Source organism: Carlito syrichta, unplaced genomic scaffold (genome assembly GCF_000164805.1).
Source record: "Carlito syrichta isolate Samal-C Ts95f unplaced genomic scaffold, Tarsius_syrichta-2.0.1 Scaffold95853, whole genome shotgun sequence".
NCBI lineage: Eukaryota > Metazoa > Chordata > Mammalia > Primates > Tarsiidae > Carlito > Carlito syrichta.
Genome location: NW_007039949.1, coordinates 132402 through 146143, shown reverse-complemented (window position 1 = coordinate 146143; position 13742 = coordinate 132402). Strand labels below are relative to the sequence as shown.

Sequence of the window (13742 nt, the reverse complement as noted above, 5' to 3'; positions counted from 1 at the left end):
CCAGTGTCATTACATGATGTAGTTGCATAGTTAGTGGAGAAATAAGAACACAAAAACATGTAACAAGTTTTTCTTCAAACTAAATTTATTTAATTTAAAGAATTATCTTTTAAGATAATATCCTTTCTACTTTTTATTCTTAAATGCTCTTTTTTTAGTAACTCTGAAGAGACTATGGAATATAGTTGGGTTTTTTATTGTTTTAAAAATAATCTTAGTGCAATACAAAGAATTTTTAATTTATAATGAGCAAAAATTTATTTGGCTCATGGTTCTAAAGGCTGAGAAGCCTAAGACTCATGGGCTACTTCTTGCTATGGTATCCCATGGTGAAAGGCATCAAATGGGGGGGAAGTAAAGGGGAGGGGAAGGGAGGGGAGGAAGAAGAAGAAAGAAGAAGGAGAAGGGGGTGGGGAGAAAAGAGAAGAGGAGAGGGAGAGAGGAGAGGAGGGAAGAGAAAAAGAAAGCCATAAAATTAAAATTTGACAGCTATTATGTTAATTCCTCCATTTCTTTCCTTTTAGAGATTTTTACTCATTAAAACTCAGATGGCTGAGAACACAAATCTCATATATGCTAAGCTTACTATGCCAAAGGTCCCAAATAAGTATCCTAATAAAAAATGGAATAAGAATCCATTCAGTTAAGTTTACAAACAAACCTAACAGCTACTACTGTCTATTACATACAGTGCAGTTGTGATACTGAAGAGAGAAGGGGATAAGAAAAGAAAAGTTCTGAGGGCCATTTAAAAAATACCAGACTACCATATTGGCAAAAGTATAATGAACATATTCTAGGGAAGTGTAAACTGTTATGATGTTTCTGAAACATGATTCAACAATATGTCCTAATACCTTAAAAATCCTTGAATTCAGTAGTTCTTCTCCTAAGAACTTATAATAAAAAAAATCAGATACATCAACAATGATTTTTGTACAAAGGAAAAATGTTATATATTAGTAATGAGGTTTCTTATAATAATGAAAAAAATGATAGTAAAAAAGGGAACCAACTTGGCCAATGTGTTAATCATCCTTTTTATTTTTTATATTTCATAATGTTCTGACTTTTTTGGAGGCCTTCCTAGATGGGAGGAAACTGCTTCCCAGGGCTAGATAATTCCTAGAGATAATAAACAACTCACCTGCCTGTGAACACACATTCCTTTCACATGCAAACCATTTACTCCCAAATCCATGTCCCCAACCACCTCCTTTGCTTAACCCTCACACACCAAGACAGTTTTCCTCTGCCCTAAATCAACCAAATCATGTACCAAACAATGTCACATGCAAACCATTTACTCCCAAATCCATGTCCCCAACCACCTCCTTTGCTTAACCCTCACACACCAAGACAGTTTTCCTCTGCCCTAAATCAACCAAATCATATACCAAACAATGAAGGAGAATTCCTGTTTCCCAATGCCTGCAAAAATTATTACACCAGCTAGTCCTAAACTATTTACTTTGCCTGGTCTTGCTTTTCCCCAGCAATAGCCATGGCCCACACTTTGCCCTCTCTCCTGCTCCTGCCTCCTGACCAGCTCTAGTGCTTGCCCTGTGGCCTTGAGTGGCATGCTGTACCTCTGTTTCTAGGGCAATAGTGAGTAACATAAAACTTTTTTCAACAGCAATTATCTCTGTGTTGTCACTCAGTCACCTTTATAAAATAAAACCTGGACACAAATCACTAGCACGAAATCAGCTAAAAGAATTATGGTACATTTACATGCTGAAATTGTCAGTCATTAAATATCATTTTTGGGAAAAACATTTACAAATTTGCCAAAACCTTAAAGTAGCTCTAAGTGGAGAAAAAAATGTACATAAAATATTATGTAGTTACAATCTAAGTATGTTTTTAAAAAGTACAAATAGAAATACATACATGTTATCTTTGGAAAAGAAAATAGAAAAAGGAAAGAAGAGAGATACATATCAAAATGTTAGTGGTGGCTACCTCTGAGTAGTAGGATTATCTCTACCAGTTATTTTTATTTTGTATGACCTTTTCAAGACTTTCCAAATTTTCCATAATGAACATATATAACTTTTACAGTGAGATAAGCATATTTTAAGCATTATGACTAAAGTTAACTATGAGATCCCACAAATTTCAAATATCCTTGTATGTGATTATATGTAATAAATCTAACTCTCCAAACCATCCAATATCAACTTTAAACCATAACTAAAGTGTCATGATTCTCAATACAATTCTATTCTATATTCAAACTGCAAAATACTAGCTCTGAAAGTCAAGAGATGTGTTAAGACAGACTCAAAAATAAGAAAAATACTTATCTATAAATCAGAATAAACCTCTCTTTCCTCTTTTCCTGCTTTTCAAATGTTTCTGAATAAATAACTGCATGATGCAAAAGTCATGTAATAGTTGGCTGAACCCCAAAACCAAGACATTCCCCTGGGAGTCTATTAAAAACTGCACAGCAGAATTAGGCCAAGTGGTCCTCAGTTTATGTCCCAAATTGAAGAATGTACAAAAACAACTACAACATAGAGTACTTTTCAGTGTCTATTAGAAGTTTTTTTAGATTTTTTTAAAATGGCAAACCACCCATAAACATGGAAATATAAACCACCAGGAAGTAGATTATATACAGCTCAAAGTAAATAGAAACACGACAACTTTGGAAGTAAAGAAAAGACCCTAACCCAATTTAACCACACCCAGCTTATATTTTAATACAGATGTTATTTAACAGTTTCTTCTGGTCAGTTGTGGTGGTTCATCCCTATAAACCCAATATTTTGGGAGGCCAAGGCTGGAGGACTGCTTGAGCCCAGAAGTTCAAGACCAATCTGGGCAACATAGCAAGACCTCGTCTCTACAAAAAAAAAAAAAAAAAATCAAAAAATTAGCTGGGCATGGTGGCGCAAGCCTGTAGTCCTAGTTACTGGGTGACAGAGGCAGAAGGATTGCCTGAGCCCAGGAGGTCGAGACTGCAGTGAGCCGTGATCATACAGTAAGTCACTGCATTCCAGTCTGAGCGACAGAATGAGATACTGTCTCAAAAAAAAAAAAAAAAAAAAATTATTCTAATGTATTAAACTTTGGAAGTACTAGAAAAAAGAACATCTCATTATTTATGACAACGAATGAAACTGCAACGTTTGAAATAGTGCTACCCATGCCATAAAAACAAAGGAAAATATAGTCATTTTATCTAATTTTCAGCTAGTAGTTATGCAATTCCCATATGAACAATATAATTAACTGATGTATGAGTAAGCTTAAAATGGTGACATTGTGTATATAATGATTTTAATTATAGATTCACTGTACCTCTTCATTTGATAACTGTGCTGAAGATTCTTCTTGAGTTAAAGCACACACTACTGGTATTTTTACTTCTTCCTCAACATCAGTTTTTTTGTGATCCTTTCTCTTATTGAGCCTTTGTTGTTCATCATCCTCCTATAGTTATGAAGGAAAAAAAACACCTATTACCCAAGTAATCCACTGATTAATAAGTCATATAGTTCTTTAACCACTCAAAATAAGTAAGAACAATGTTATGGTAAGAGAAAACTGGACACATAAGCTTATTTGTTTCATAATCTCATCTAAGGGCTTCTGGTTTGACCAAATATTTTAATACTACAAGCACAAAGTAAGAACTTTGGTTTAAAGAAGAAATTAGGAAGCAGCTCCCAAGAAAGTAAGACATAAAATTAAACCAAACCCTCTCTATTTAAACGGTCCAAGAAAGATAAATTTACATAGAACATTCCTTGTGATTATTGTAGAAATTATAAAAACGTTATAGCATTACACAACCATTAGAAACATGTACAAATTTATATAAAATTTAAAAAATAATTAAAGCTGATATAATAATTCACTCAAAGATAAATATATTCAATGCCCCTTAAAAACTGTCTAGTAAAGACAGACAATTACAAGTATATGCCAGGTTCTACAGAAAAAGAAAAACAATGACTGGTTTCATCTGAGAAAGCCAGCAAAGGGAGCCCAAAAGAGGTAACACTTCAGCTCAGGCTTGAAAGGTCAGTAGGATAATTTGGCCAGCTGCGTGAGAAGAGATAGGCAAAAGCTCCAGAGAGAAAGCACATACAAAGGACAGAAGCATGGAAAAGTAGGCCTATGAGGGAATACTGAGTAACTGATATAACTGAAAAACATCCAGGCACATGAAATGTGAGGAACATGGTGATTATGCGCTTAGACTCTAGAATCAGAGACTGCCTCAAACCATTACCTCTACTGTAGTCCCTACCTCAGAGGAAGAGTTTAGATTTTTGTTGAGAGCCACTTGAGATAAAGATTTATATATAAAGCTTTAGCACAATGCTAGCACACAGCAAGAGCTCTATAAATGTTAATAAAGGCCTTAACTGACCATCTTAGTAAAGTTGAGACTTTTTTAATATACAGCAGGGAAGGCATGATAATATCTGTACTTTAGAATCAAAACCCTTATGTTGACTATGTCTACACACAAGATGAATGGGTCAGAATTAAGAGCCAAAAAAGAAACTTAAAAAAGAGGAAACTTCTGAAAAACAAAATCTAACCTGTCATGTAAGTTAATTTGAAATATTTCATAAAATACCTAGAAAAACAGTGAACACTTTTGCATAGCTATCCTAGGGAAATATGTGCACACATATACAACATGGTAGAGGATATTAGCTATAACACTTATTTGAGGACCAAAAAAATTGGTTTAACCCTTCTCCATTATAAGGAGAAGGGTTAAACCAATTATGGTATATGCATGAGACAGAACTTTGATATAAAAATATATCCTGATAATGCTTATGGTATAGCTATAGTATATGGTGGGGAGACCCCCTAAATGTACAATCATAAACACAGAACTGATCTGGAAGACTCTCTATCAAACTGATAAAAGTGGTTACCTCAGGGAAGAGAAAGGGTAAGAGATGTCAAGGGGGGGGTTCATTTGATCATTTTATATTTATTTTATTATTTAATTTTGTATTTAAAAGATATTAACATGAAAATGTATCTGTATATTATTCACATAATGTAAATAATTTTTTAAAAGATAAGAAAAAAGCAGAATCTTGAATATGCAGCACTCTGAACATCTGCCTTCTCCTATCACTCAGCCTCTCCATCCATAACTTGTCATCTTTTTTTTTTTTGAGTTGGAGTCTCACTCTGTCACTTAGGCTGGCGTGTATTGGTATGCTCACAGTCACCACAGCCTCGACCCGCTGGGCTCAGGTGATCCTTCTGCCTCGGTCTTCCATGTAGCTGGAACCACAGGCATGAGCCACCACACCCAGCTAATTTTTTTATTTATTGTAAAGACGAGATCTCACCAAATTGCCCAGGCTGGTCTCGAACCCCTAGACCCAGGTAATCCTCTCGCCTCTGCCTCCCAAAGTACTGGGATTATAGGCGTGAACCATAATGCCCGGCTCATGTCATCTTCTAGTAAGGCTTTTAGAGCAATGTCACCAAAGACTTGGCCTGGACTGACAAAACTTTGGAGTCCTCGGAGAAATGGATAGCATTGAAGAGAAAAATTTTCTCAGAAATATGTACTGCTGCATTCTACAGTCTCTGCAGATCATTTTAAAATCAGTTTTCCTTTTTACTCCAGATAAGGTCATTTCTAAAGCTGAAAAACAAAATCGCTCAAATCAGCTATTATGATTTTTAAAGTGACATACATCGCTTTGTTTCAGCTTAAGTCAATCTCTAACCTATGTAAGATAATGCAATCAAATGTGGAGGGGACATTATCAACAAAGTAAATAAGTCCAACAAAACTGCTACTCACCTGATCTTTCTTCTTCAGTTCTTCAACTTGTCGGAGCTGTTCTGAAGTTAGCACAATCTCCATTCGCTGCATGTCTCTCATCAGTAAACGCTGAGATTCCAGAAACTGGTCATTGGCCTTTTGCCACGTATGTTTTAACTGGTTGTGTTGTTGTCGCTCTTGTTCCAAGAGATGGCAAACTGTTTAGGAACCCGCCCCCCCATCAAAAACACTGAATTTTAATGGTAGGCATTTTTTTTTTAGCACAGGGCTACCGGCCCAGGTCTGGCCAATGGTCCACATGTCTAGGATTCTGTCACTGATTGGCACCAAGGGCAACTTATGATTAAACATGGCAGCTATTCCCGCACCATCACTCTAAAGCAGAATGTGTCAAAATGTGCTTCTAGGAACATATAAAATAAAGATTTCTGGGTTTGGAAACCCCAGGTTAAATAAATTTTTAAAGATTTCTTTACTATATGACTTTGAGTTCAGGGTCTTAATTATGTCTGTTTTCTTGGAAGGTGATATACAATACAACATTTTACAAATTTATTTCACAAAAAAAAGAAAAAAATCAAACCTTTTTCACAGTGTAACTCAAATAACATGTTCTAGAGAATATACTCTGAGAAATGTTGCTCTAAAGTCCAAAGATAGAATAACCACTCATAATTGTATTTAATACATTCTGACAAATATGTTGCCCAGGAATCCTTACTGGGTCCAGTTTGTTTAGACCTCTCATAGATCAAAGAATCTTTGTAAAATGCGTTAATACTCATCACCTCAGCCATCTTCTACTAAAAAAAAGAACAGGCAGTATAAACTATCCACCCATCTACCCAGCCATCCAAGGCATAAACCTAAGAAACAACTCATACTTTTACCCTTTCCTTATCCCAATGCATTGAACTATGAGAGAGGCCTACTAATTCTGCTTCCTTTGCAGTATGACACATCTATCTTCTGGCTTCTGCCTTAGATCCCTTATAACTTAGAAAACTATAACAGTGGCTTCCTTTTTATTCTTCCTGCCCTCTCTATTCTATTCACCATATTGCTATTAGATTGAATTTTCTAAATGTAAAATTCATATTATCACTCTCCAGCTTAAAATTCTTCAGAGAAGTCAGACACAAAAGGGCACATATTACAAAATCCCATTCATAAGAAAGTCCAGAATAGGCAAGTCTACAGAGACAGAAAGTAGATTAGTGGTTGCCAAGGCTAGAGGTAGAGAGATAGGAAGTGAATGCAAATAGGCAAATGATTTCTTTATGAGGTAATAAAAATGTTCCGTAATAAGACAGTGATAATGGGGCACAATTTTGTGAATATATTAAAAAATCACTTAACTGTATGCTTTAAAAGTATACTTCATGGCATGTGAATAATATCTCAATAAAACTATTACTTAAGGGTGCAAAAAACCTTCAGAGGCTCCTAAATGCTCATATGATAAAGTCCAACATCCTTAGCATAAGACTTCCATGACCTGGCCCATTTCTACCACTCCAATGTCACATCTTGCCCATTGCCTCTTGCATTCTAATTATGCTGAGTTACTTTTCTTTTCTTTTTTTTCAGTTGGAGTCTCACTCTATCGCCCAGGCTGGAGTGCAGTGGCATGCTCCCAGCCACCGCAGCCTCAACCTGCTGGGCTCAGGCAATCCTTCTGTCTCAGCCTTCCAAGCAGCCAGAACCAGGCATGCGCTACCACACCCGGCTAATTTTTTAATTTACTCTAGAGACAAGGTCTCACCAAGTTGCCCAGACTGGTCTCAAACCCCTAAGCTCAGGCAATCCCTTCGCCTCGGCCCCCCCAAAGTGCTGGGATTACAGGCTTGAGCCACTGCGCCTGGCCTGAACTACTTTACATAATCTTCCATATCTAGCTGCACCACATGCAAATGGCCATAAATGCCATGCTTCTCTCTACCTACCTCACAAGTACTGCCCATCTTTCAAAACTCCACTTAAGAACAACTTATATTTTTCTTTTTTTTTTTGAGATAGGGTTTTCCTCTGTCCAGGCTAGAGTACAGTGACACAATCACAGCTCATTGCAGCCTCAAACTTCTGGGATCAAGCAGTGCTCCTACCTCAACCTCCCAAGTAGCTAGGAATGCAGGCACACATCACCATGCACAGCTAATTTATTTTTATTTTTTTGTACAGATGAGGGCATACTATGTTGCCCAGGTTGGTCTCAAACTTCTAGCCTCAAATGATTCTCCCACCTTGACCTCCCAAAGCACTGAGATTATAAGTATGAGCAACTGCACTGGGCCAAGAACAATTTCTTTTAAGAAGCCTATCCGTTCCTAGTATGAAAAGAATTGACCACTTTTCATTGGTGGCACCATTGTATCCTAACACACTTCCAAGCATAGCACATATAACAGGCAATTGCACTAATTTGGTTGTATTACTAATTCCTCCAATTTAGGCTATAAGTTACACTGCTGCTCAAGTTTCATATGTCTTCTTTTCATGTAAAGACTATTTTTTTTTGGTGTGTTTTAGTTTAAAAATTGCTCCAGCCCCTTCTTCATTTTAATTAACCTCAGACACTTTTCCAGATATGTTATGAAGGTTTGGTAATCTCAATAACTTACACTATTTCTGGAAGGGTTGGGGTCATAGTTTAAACAAAACTGTTTCCTTTGGACACCATTTGAGAGTATGGGTGTCTTTTTTACTGTAATATTACATCTGAACACTGTTTTCTGAAGGCCAAAGATCCATTCAAAGCTTGGATTATTTCATAATATTTTATCAAATAATTATATAGATGTATATCATTTTAGCTTTCTACTATTTGGAAAGAAACTAACTCATATGCAAACATTTATAGCTATGTTTTTCACAGTATTTGACGTACTTAAAAATACTGTACCACCATAGTTCTAATCCTACATATTAAAATATGTTACTAGCATAACTTGCAGCAAATATAAGAGTTCAAGGAGTCCATACACTTCAGTGAGAAAAAAAGGTAGATTTTATTTTCACTATCCTCTAACAGAAATTTATTATTTGCTTGGATTATAAAATGGAGGCAACAAACCACAGAAGCAAAACAATAATCATGACTTGGTCACCAATAAAAATCAGATATTTTCCTACTTCATTACAGTTGTTGCAGATTTACTAATACATCATTTGTGAGCATTGCTACTTCAGAATTACAGTAGTTATTAAACCTGCTGCTAGACCTTGCTATTTAACATATTAATAAAACAGCACATTTATTACTATATTGTAAGTTTGAGTTTTTTTAATATTTTGTTAACTGTTTTACTATATAATTGGTTTATTTTGTAATCTTATATATTTTATGTATTAAAAACATTATATACCGAGGGGACTTCACAAGGCTAACAAAGGAATTTATGACACAAAAAAGTTAAGAAACTCAGGTATACAGAAATCACTAGAAGTACCCGAGGAGGGAGCATGACCCTGGCAAAGTGACTACTTGTGGCTGAGAGAGACACCTGGGGAGGGATAGCCAGTATCACTATCAGCTGGGGGAAATAGGTGCCTCCGTCCTACAGGTGTACCTGGGTGGCAAACCAAAGGGTGGTCCACGACCAAGGCTGGGGAAAGAAGGATTTCAAAGACCTTTCAAGCCATTGGAGCGGCCTCAATTGACAGCCGGGCTCCGTGGCTCAACCTGTAATCTCACGCCTTTGGGAGGCTGAGGTGAGTGGATTGCCTAAGCCCGCGGGTTCGAGACCCGCCTGGGCAGCGAGACCTCATCTCTACAATAAATCAAAAAATTAGCCGGGCGTGGTAGCGCGTGCCTGTAATTCCAGCTCCTTGGAAGGCTGAGGCGGAAGGATTGCCGGAGCCCAGCAGGTCGAGGCTGCGGTGGCTGGGAGCGGCCACTGCACTCCAGTCTGGGTGACAGAGTGAGACTCCAACTCAAAAAAAAAATAAAAAAATTAGCTGGGCATGGTGGCACGCACCTATAGTTCCAACTACCTGGAAGGCAGAGGTAGAAGGACTGTCAGAGCCCAGCAGGTCGAGGCTGCAGTGGCCATGAACGTGCCACTGCACTCCAACCTGGGCAACAGAGTAAGACTCCGACTCAAAAAAAAAAAAAAAAAGCTGGGCTCGGTGGCTCAGTCTATAATCTCAGCACTTTAGGAGGCTGAGGCAAGTGGATTACCTGAGCCTGCAGGTTCGAGATCAGCCCGGGCAACTTGGCAAGACCTTATCTCTACAATAAATAAAAAATTAGCCAGGCATGGTAGCATGCGCCTGTAGTTCTGACTACTTGGAAGGCTGAGGTGGAAGGATTGCCAGAGCCCAGCAGGTCGATAGTGGGATGGCTCTGAGTGTGCCACTGTACTCCAGCCTGGGTGACAGAGTAAGACTCCAACTCAATTAAAAAAAGAAAGAAAGAAAGAAATCACTAGAAGAATTGAAAATAAAAGTATTTTTTATTTTAATGGGGAATGAATGAAACTTCTTCCCCTACCCCTGGAAAAGAGAGTCAATTTGTGCATCACTTTGCTACCAGTCTGGTGAAATCAAAATTGTCCCTTAAAACCAGGATGTTACTTAAGGCCTTAAGAATACACTATCTCTCTCTCCCATTCTCAGTTTTGCTAATACATCTCCATCAAATTGGGTATGAAGGCAAAAGAAGGTTAAGCAGAATTCCCAGCTTTATTATTATCTGCCCAGAGATCACGTGTTATGAAGTTATTACTGAGGTCATGGAGGAAAGATAAGCCACTAATAATCCAAGTATCTTTAGTATTCCTCACAATTTTAGCTTTTCATGAGAACATTCAAACCAACTACAAAGCTTACATTGAATCACTAACATGTTGCATTGGTATTTTAGGATCTGATATCATTATTTGTCAATATCAATTTGTACCTTCATATTTCTCTTAGGGACTGAGATAAAAATATGCAGAGTATGATATTAGACTAAGCTGGCTAGAAAAAACAATGCTGAGCATATATTTACCTTCATGCAATTCTTTCCGTAGTTTCTCAGCATCTTCCTGTAGAACAGACTTCTGAGTATTCAAAACAGCTACATACATTTCTAGATCAGTCCTACAAGACTTCTCAGCTTCCAAATAATGATTCAGTTCTTTAACCTGAAAGAAGATATAATTCTATTAGACTGAAATTCACAAGTTTCTTTTTTTCGTTCTTAGTAGAGGTGGGGTCTCACTAGGTTGCCCAAGCTGATCTTGAGCTCCTGGCCTCAAGCAATCCTCCTGCCTCTGTCTCCGAAGTGCTGGGATCATAGGTGTGAGACACCACACTCATCCTACAACAGTTTCTATCTTAGGTAGAGTGGTAAGTTCTAATTACACTTACTTTTATATAAATTTACATCCACAAAAATTAACATTTATAATTATAAAACAAACATATACTTACTATAGAAAACCAGGAAAATAACATAATAGTAGATGTCACCCATAATCATATTATCAGAGTCAACAATTGAGACTAATACATAACAGTTTTGTGCCTTGCTTTTCAAAAAGGTGGCTCCAATTTGCATATGCATATGTCTACTTTATCCTATACTCAGTAACAACAGGTATGTTTCGCTTTTAAAAAATAGCAGTTAATTTTTGGGCAACCCCTGTGGGTCCTCTCCCATTGTGGGAGCTTTTCTGTCTTCTCAATAAATCCTGCTTTCTCAGAGCCCGCGGGTTCGAGACCCGCTTAGGCAACTTGGTGAGACCTCATCTCTACAATAAATCAAAAATCAGCTGGGTGTGGTAGTGCGCGCCTGTAGTTCCAGCTGCTTGGAAGGCTGAGGCGGAAGGATCGCCGGAGCTCAGCAGGTAGAGGCTGCGGTGGCCAGGAGCAGCCACTGCACTCTGGTCTGGGCGACGGAGTGAGACTCCAACTCAAAAAAAAAAAAAAAAAAAATGAATAAAGACAACAGTCATTGTATTAGGGCCCACCAAAATAATAGTAATAACAGTAATAATAATAATAACTAATTTTTAAGGATAAATGATACCACACTCTTACACATTTGCTTTTATTTGATTTCTGGTGAGGTGATTTCAAATGCCTTAAATTTATAAAAAGGAGACATGTTTACAGATACATATATTCATAGAAGTAAAAAAGAGGAAATCATGATGAGAAAAATAACTAGTCTCACACTGTAATGACTCAAACTCGAAGGCAAGTGCAGAGTATTTTTAAAATCTCATCTTTTACAAAAATGTTTCATTTCTGTTGAATAATTAACTACAACAGTCAGAAAATTAACAATACAGTCTAATATTTGAAAGTTATAAACAAACTAAAAGTCAATCTTTCTCCAGAAAAACTAAGATTATAAGGTCACTTGTTTCACTTTGTCTTATAAATTGTCCATCCTAAATTCTGTTTAGTTAACTTTCAACTTTTTTAAATGGTCACATCTAATATTACATTCAAGATCACTTTCATGCCTTTTATGCCTTTCCTACTACTTCAAACTTAAAATAGCTGGCTTAGCCAGGCTCGGTGGCTCAGCCTATAATCCTGCGCCTTTGGGAGGCTGAGGTGAGTGGATTGCCTGAGCCCGCAGGTTCAAGACCCACCTGGACAACTTGGTGAGACCTCATCTCTACAATAAATCAAAAAATTAGCTGGGTGTGGTAGCGCACGCCTGTAGTTCCAGCTACTTGGAAGGTTGAGGCGGAAGGATCGCCAGAGCCCAGCAGGTCGAGGCTGCGGTTGCCAGGAGCAGCCACTGCACGCCAGTCTGGGCGACAGAGTGAGACTCTAACTCAAATTTAAAAAAAATAAAAATAAAAATAGCTGGCTATCTGTTTTCAGTTATCTTTACTCCTAGATCATCATACAATACTAGTCAAAGACTAAAATGAGTATTTAAGCTGACATTTAATAGTTTCATGGAAGGTTGTCAGCTAACTACAAGATTCTAACCAAGAGTGGCAAATTACTGACTACTGTGAGGCACTTTCCCTAACACCTAAAGAAGGTAGTCACTAATCCAGCTGATGGTAACAGAATCCATATGGCAGATATAAAATGGTGGTATATGGTATCATATAACCACTGATTCTACCAGCTATTATTTTAGAATACACAGTTGACCTAATTAATATATTTCTAATATTTAAGAACTCTGGGAAGGTGGCAGCAGTGGTAGCAAAGCATCTGAATTTCCTTGAATTCCACTCCCCTTAATAACACACACCAAAAACACAAGGACATTACAAAAAGTCAGGTGACAAGGAGAGGGTACAATCACTTAAAGCTACCTATCCAGAAAAACATATATGGTATAAGCATCTATGCAGGAGAAAGCAGAAAAAATAACACGAACCACGAGAGCCCCCAAGTAGTCAACTGGGGGGTACAATTTGACAACAATAGCTTAAACTGAGAAGAGTTTCACACACACCAGTAGTAGGTGAATGTGACAAATTCGTCTGTAAGACTTACAACTTAATTAGGATAAAATGGTATCTCACTTTAACTTGGATTTCCCCAATTTCTAATGTGGCTGAATATCTTTTCACATTACTTGACTATTCTGGTTTCCTCTTTAGTGAACTGATCATTAATACACTTTACCTGTTTTTCTACTGAACCATCTGTCCCTTGTAGACTTGGCAATTTTTTATTATTTTGGATACTAATTATATTTGGTAATATGAGATACAGATACCTTCTCAAAATACATAGCTTCTCTTTTCAACTTTTTACAGTTATTTTTTAGCAAGAAAGATTATATTCTAACGTAGCTAAATTTGTCCATTTTCCCTTCTTATCAAAGTCAATATTTTCATCTTATTTAAGAAATCTTTTAGTACCCCAACAATATATTCTGTTTTTTAACATCTAAAAGTTTTTTTTGTTTTCTTTTGTTGTTTTTTTTTTTTTTTTTTGAGTTGGAGTCTCACTCTGTCACCCAGACTGGACCGCAGCCTCGACC

At 37.2% G+C, this 13742-nt stretch overlaps 1 protein-coding gene across 3 annotated transcripts in view; it reads right to left on the bottom strand.

Moving 5' to 3' along the window:
• Nucleotides 1–13742, bottom strand: part of RABEP1 (rabaptin, RAB GTPase binding effector protein 1) — a 116726-nt gene that overhangs the window by 24284 nt on the left and 78700 nt on the right. For all 3 annotated transcript variants that reach the window (XM_008061884.1, XM_008061890.1, XM_021714243.1), the window contains 3 exons: nucleotides 10782–10917; nucleotides 5807–5985; nucleotides 3313–3444 (listed from right to left, as the gene is read on the bottom strand). In XM_008061884.1, coding sequence (XP_008060075.1) covers nucleotides 3313–3444; nucleotides 5807–5985; nucleotides 10782–10917 — 447 coding nt within the window. The remainder of the gene's footprint in view (nucleotides 1–3312; nucleotides 3445–5806; nucleotides 5986–10781; nucleotides 10918–13742) is intronic.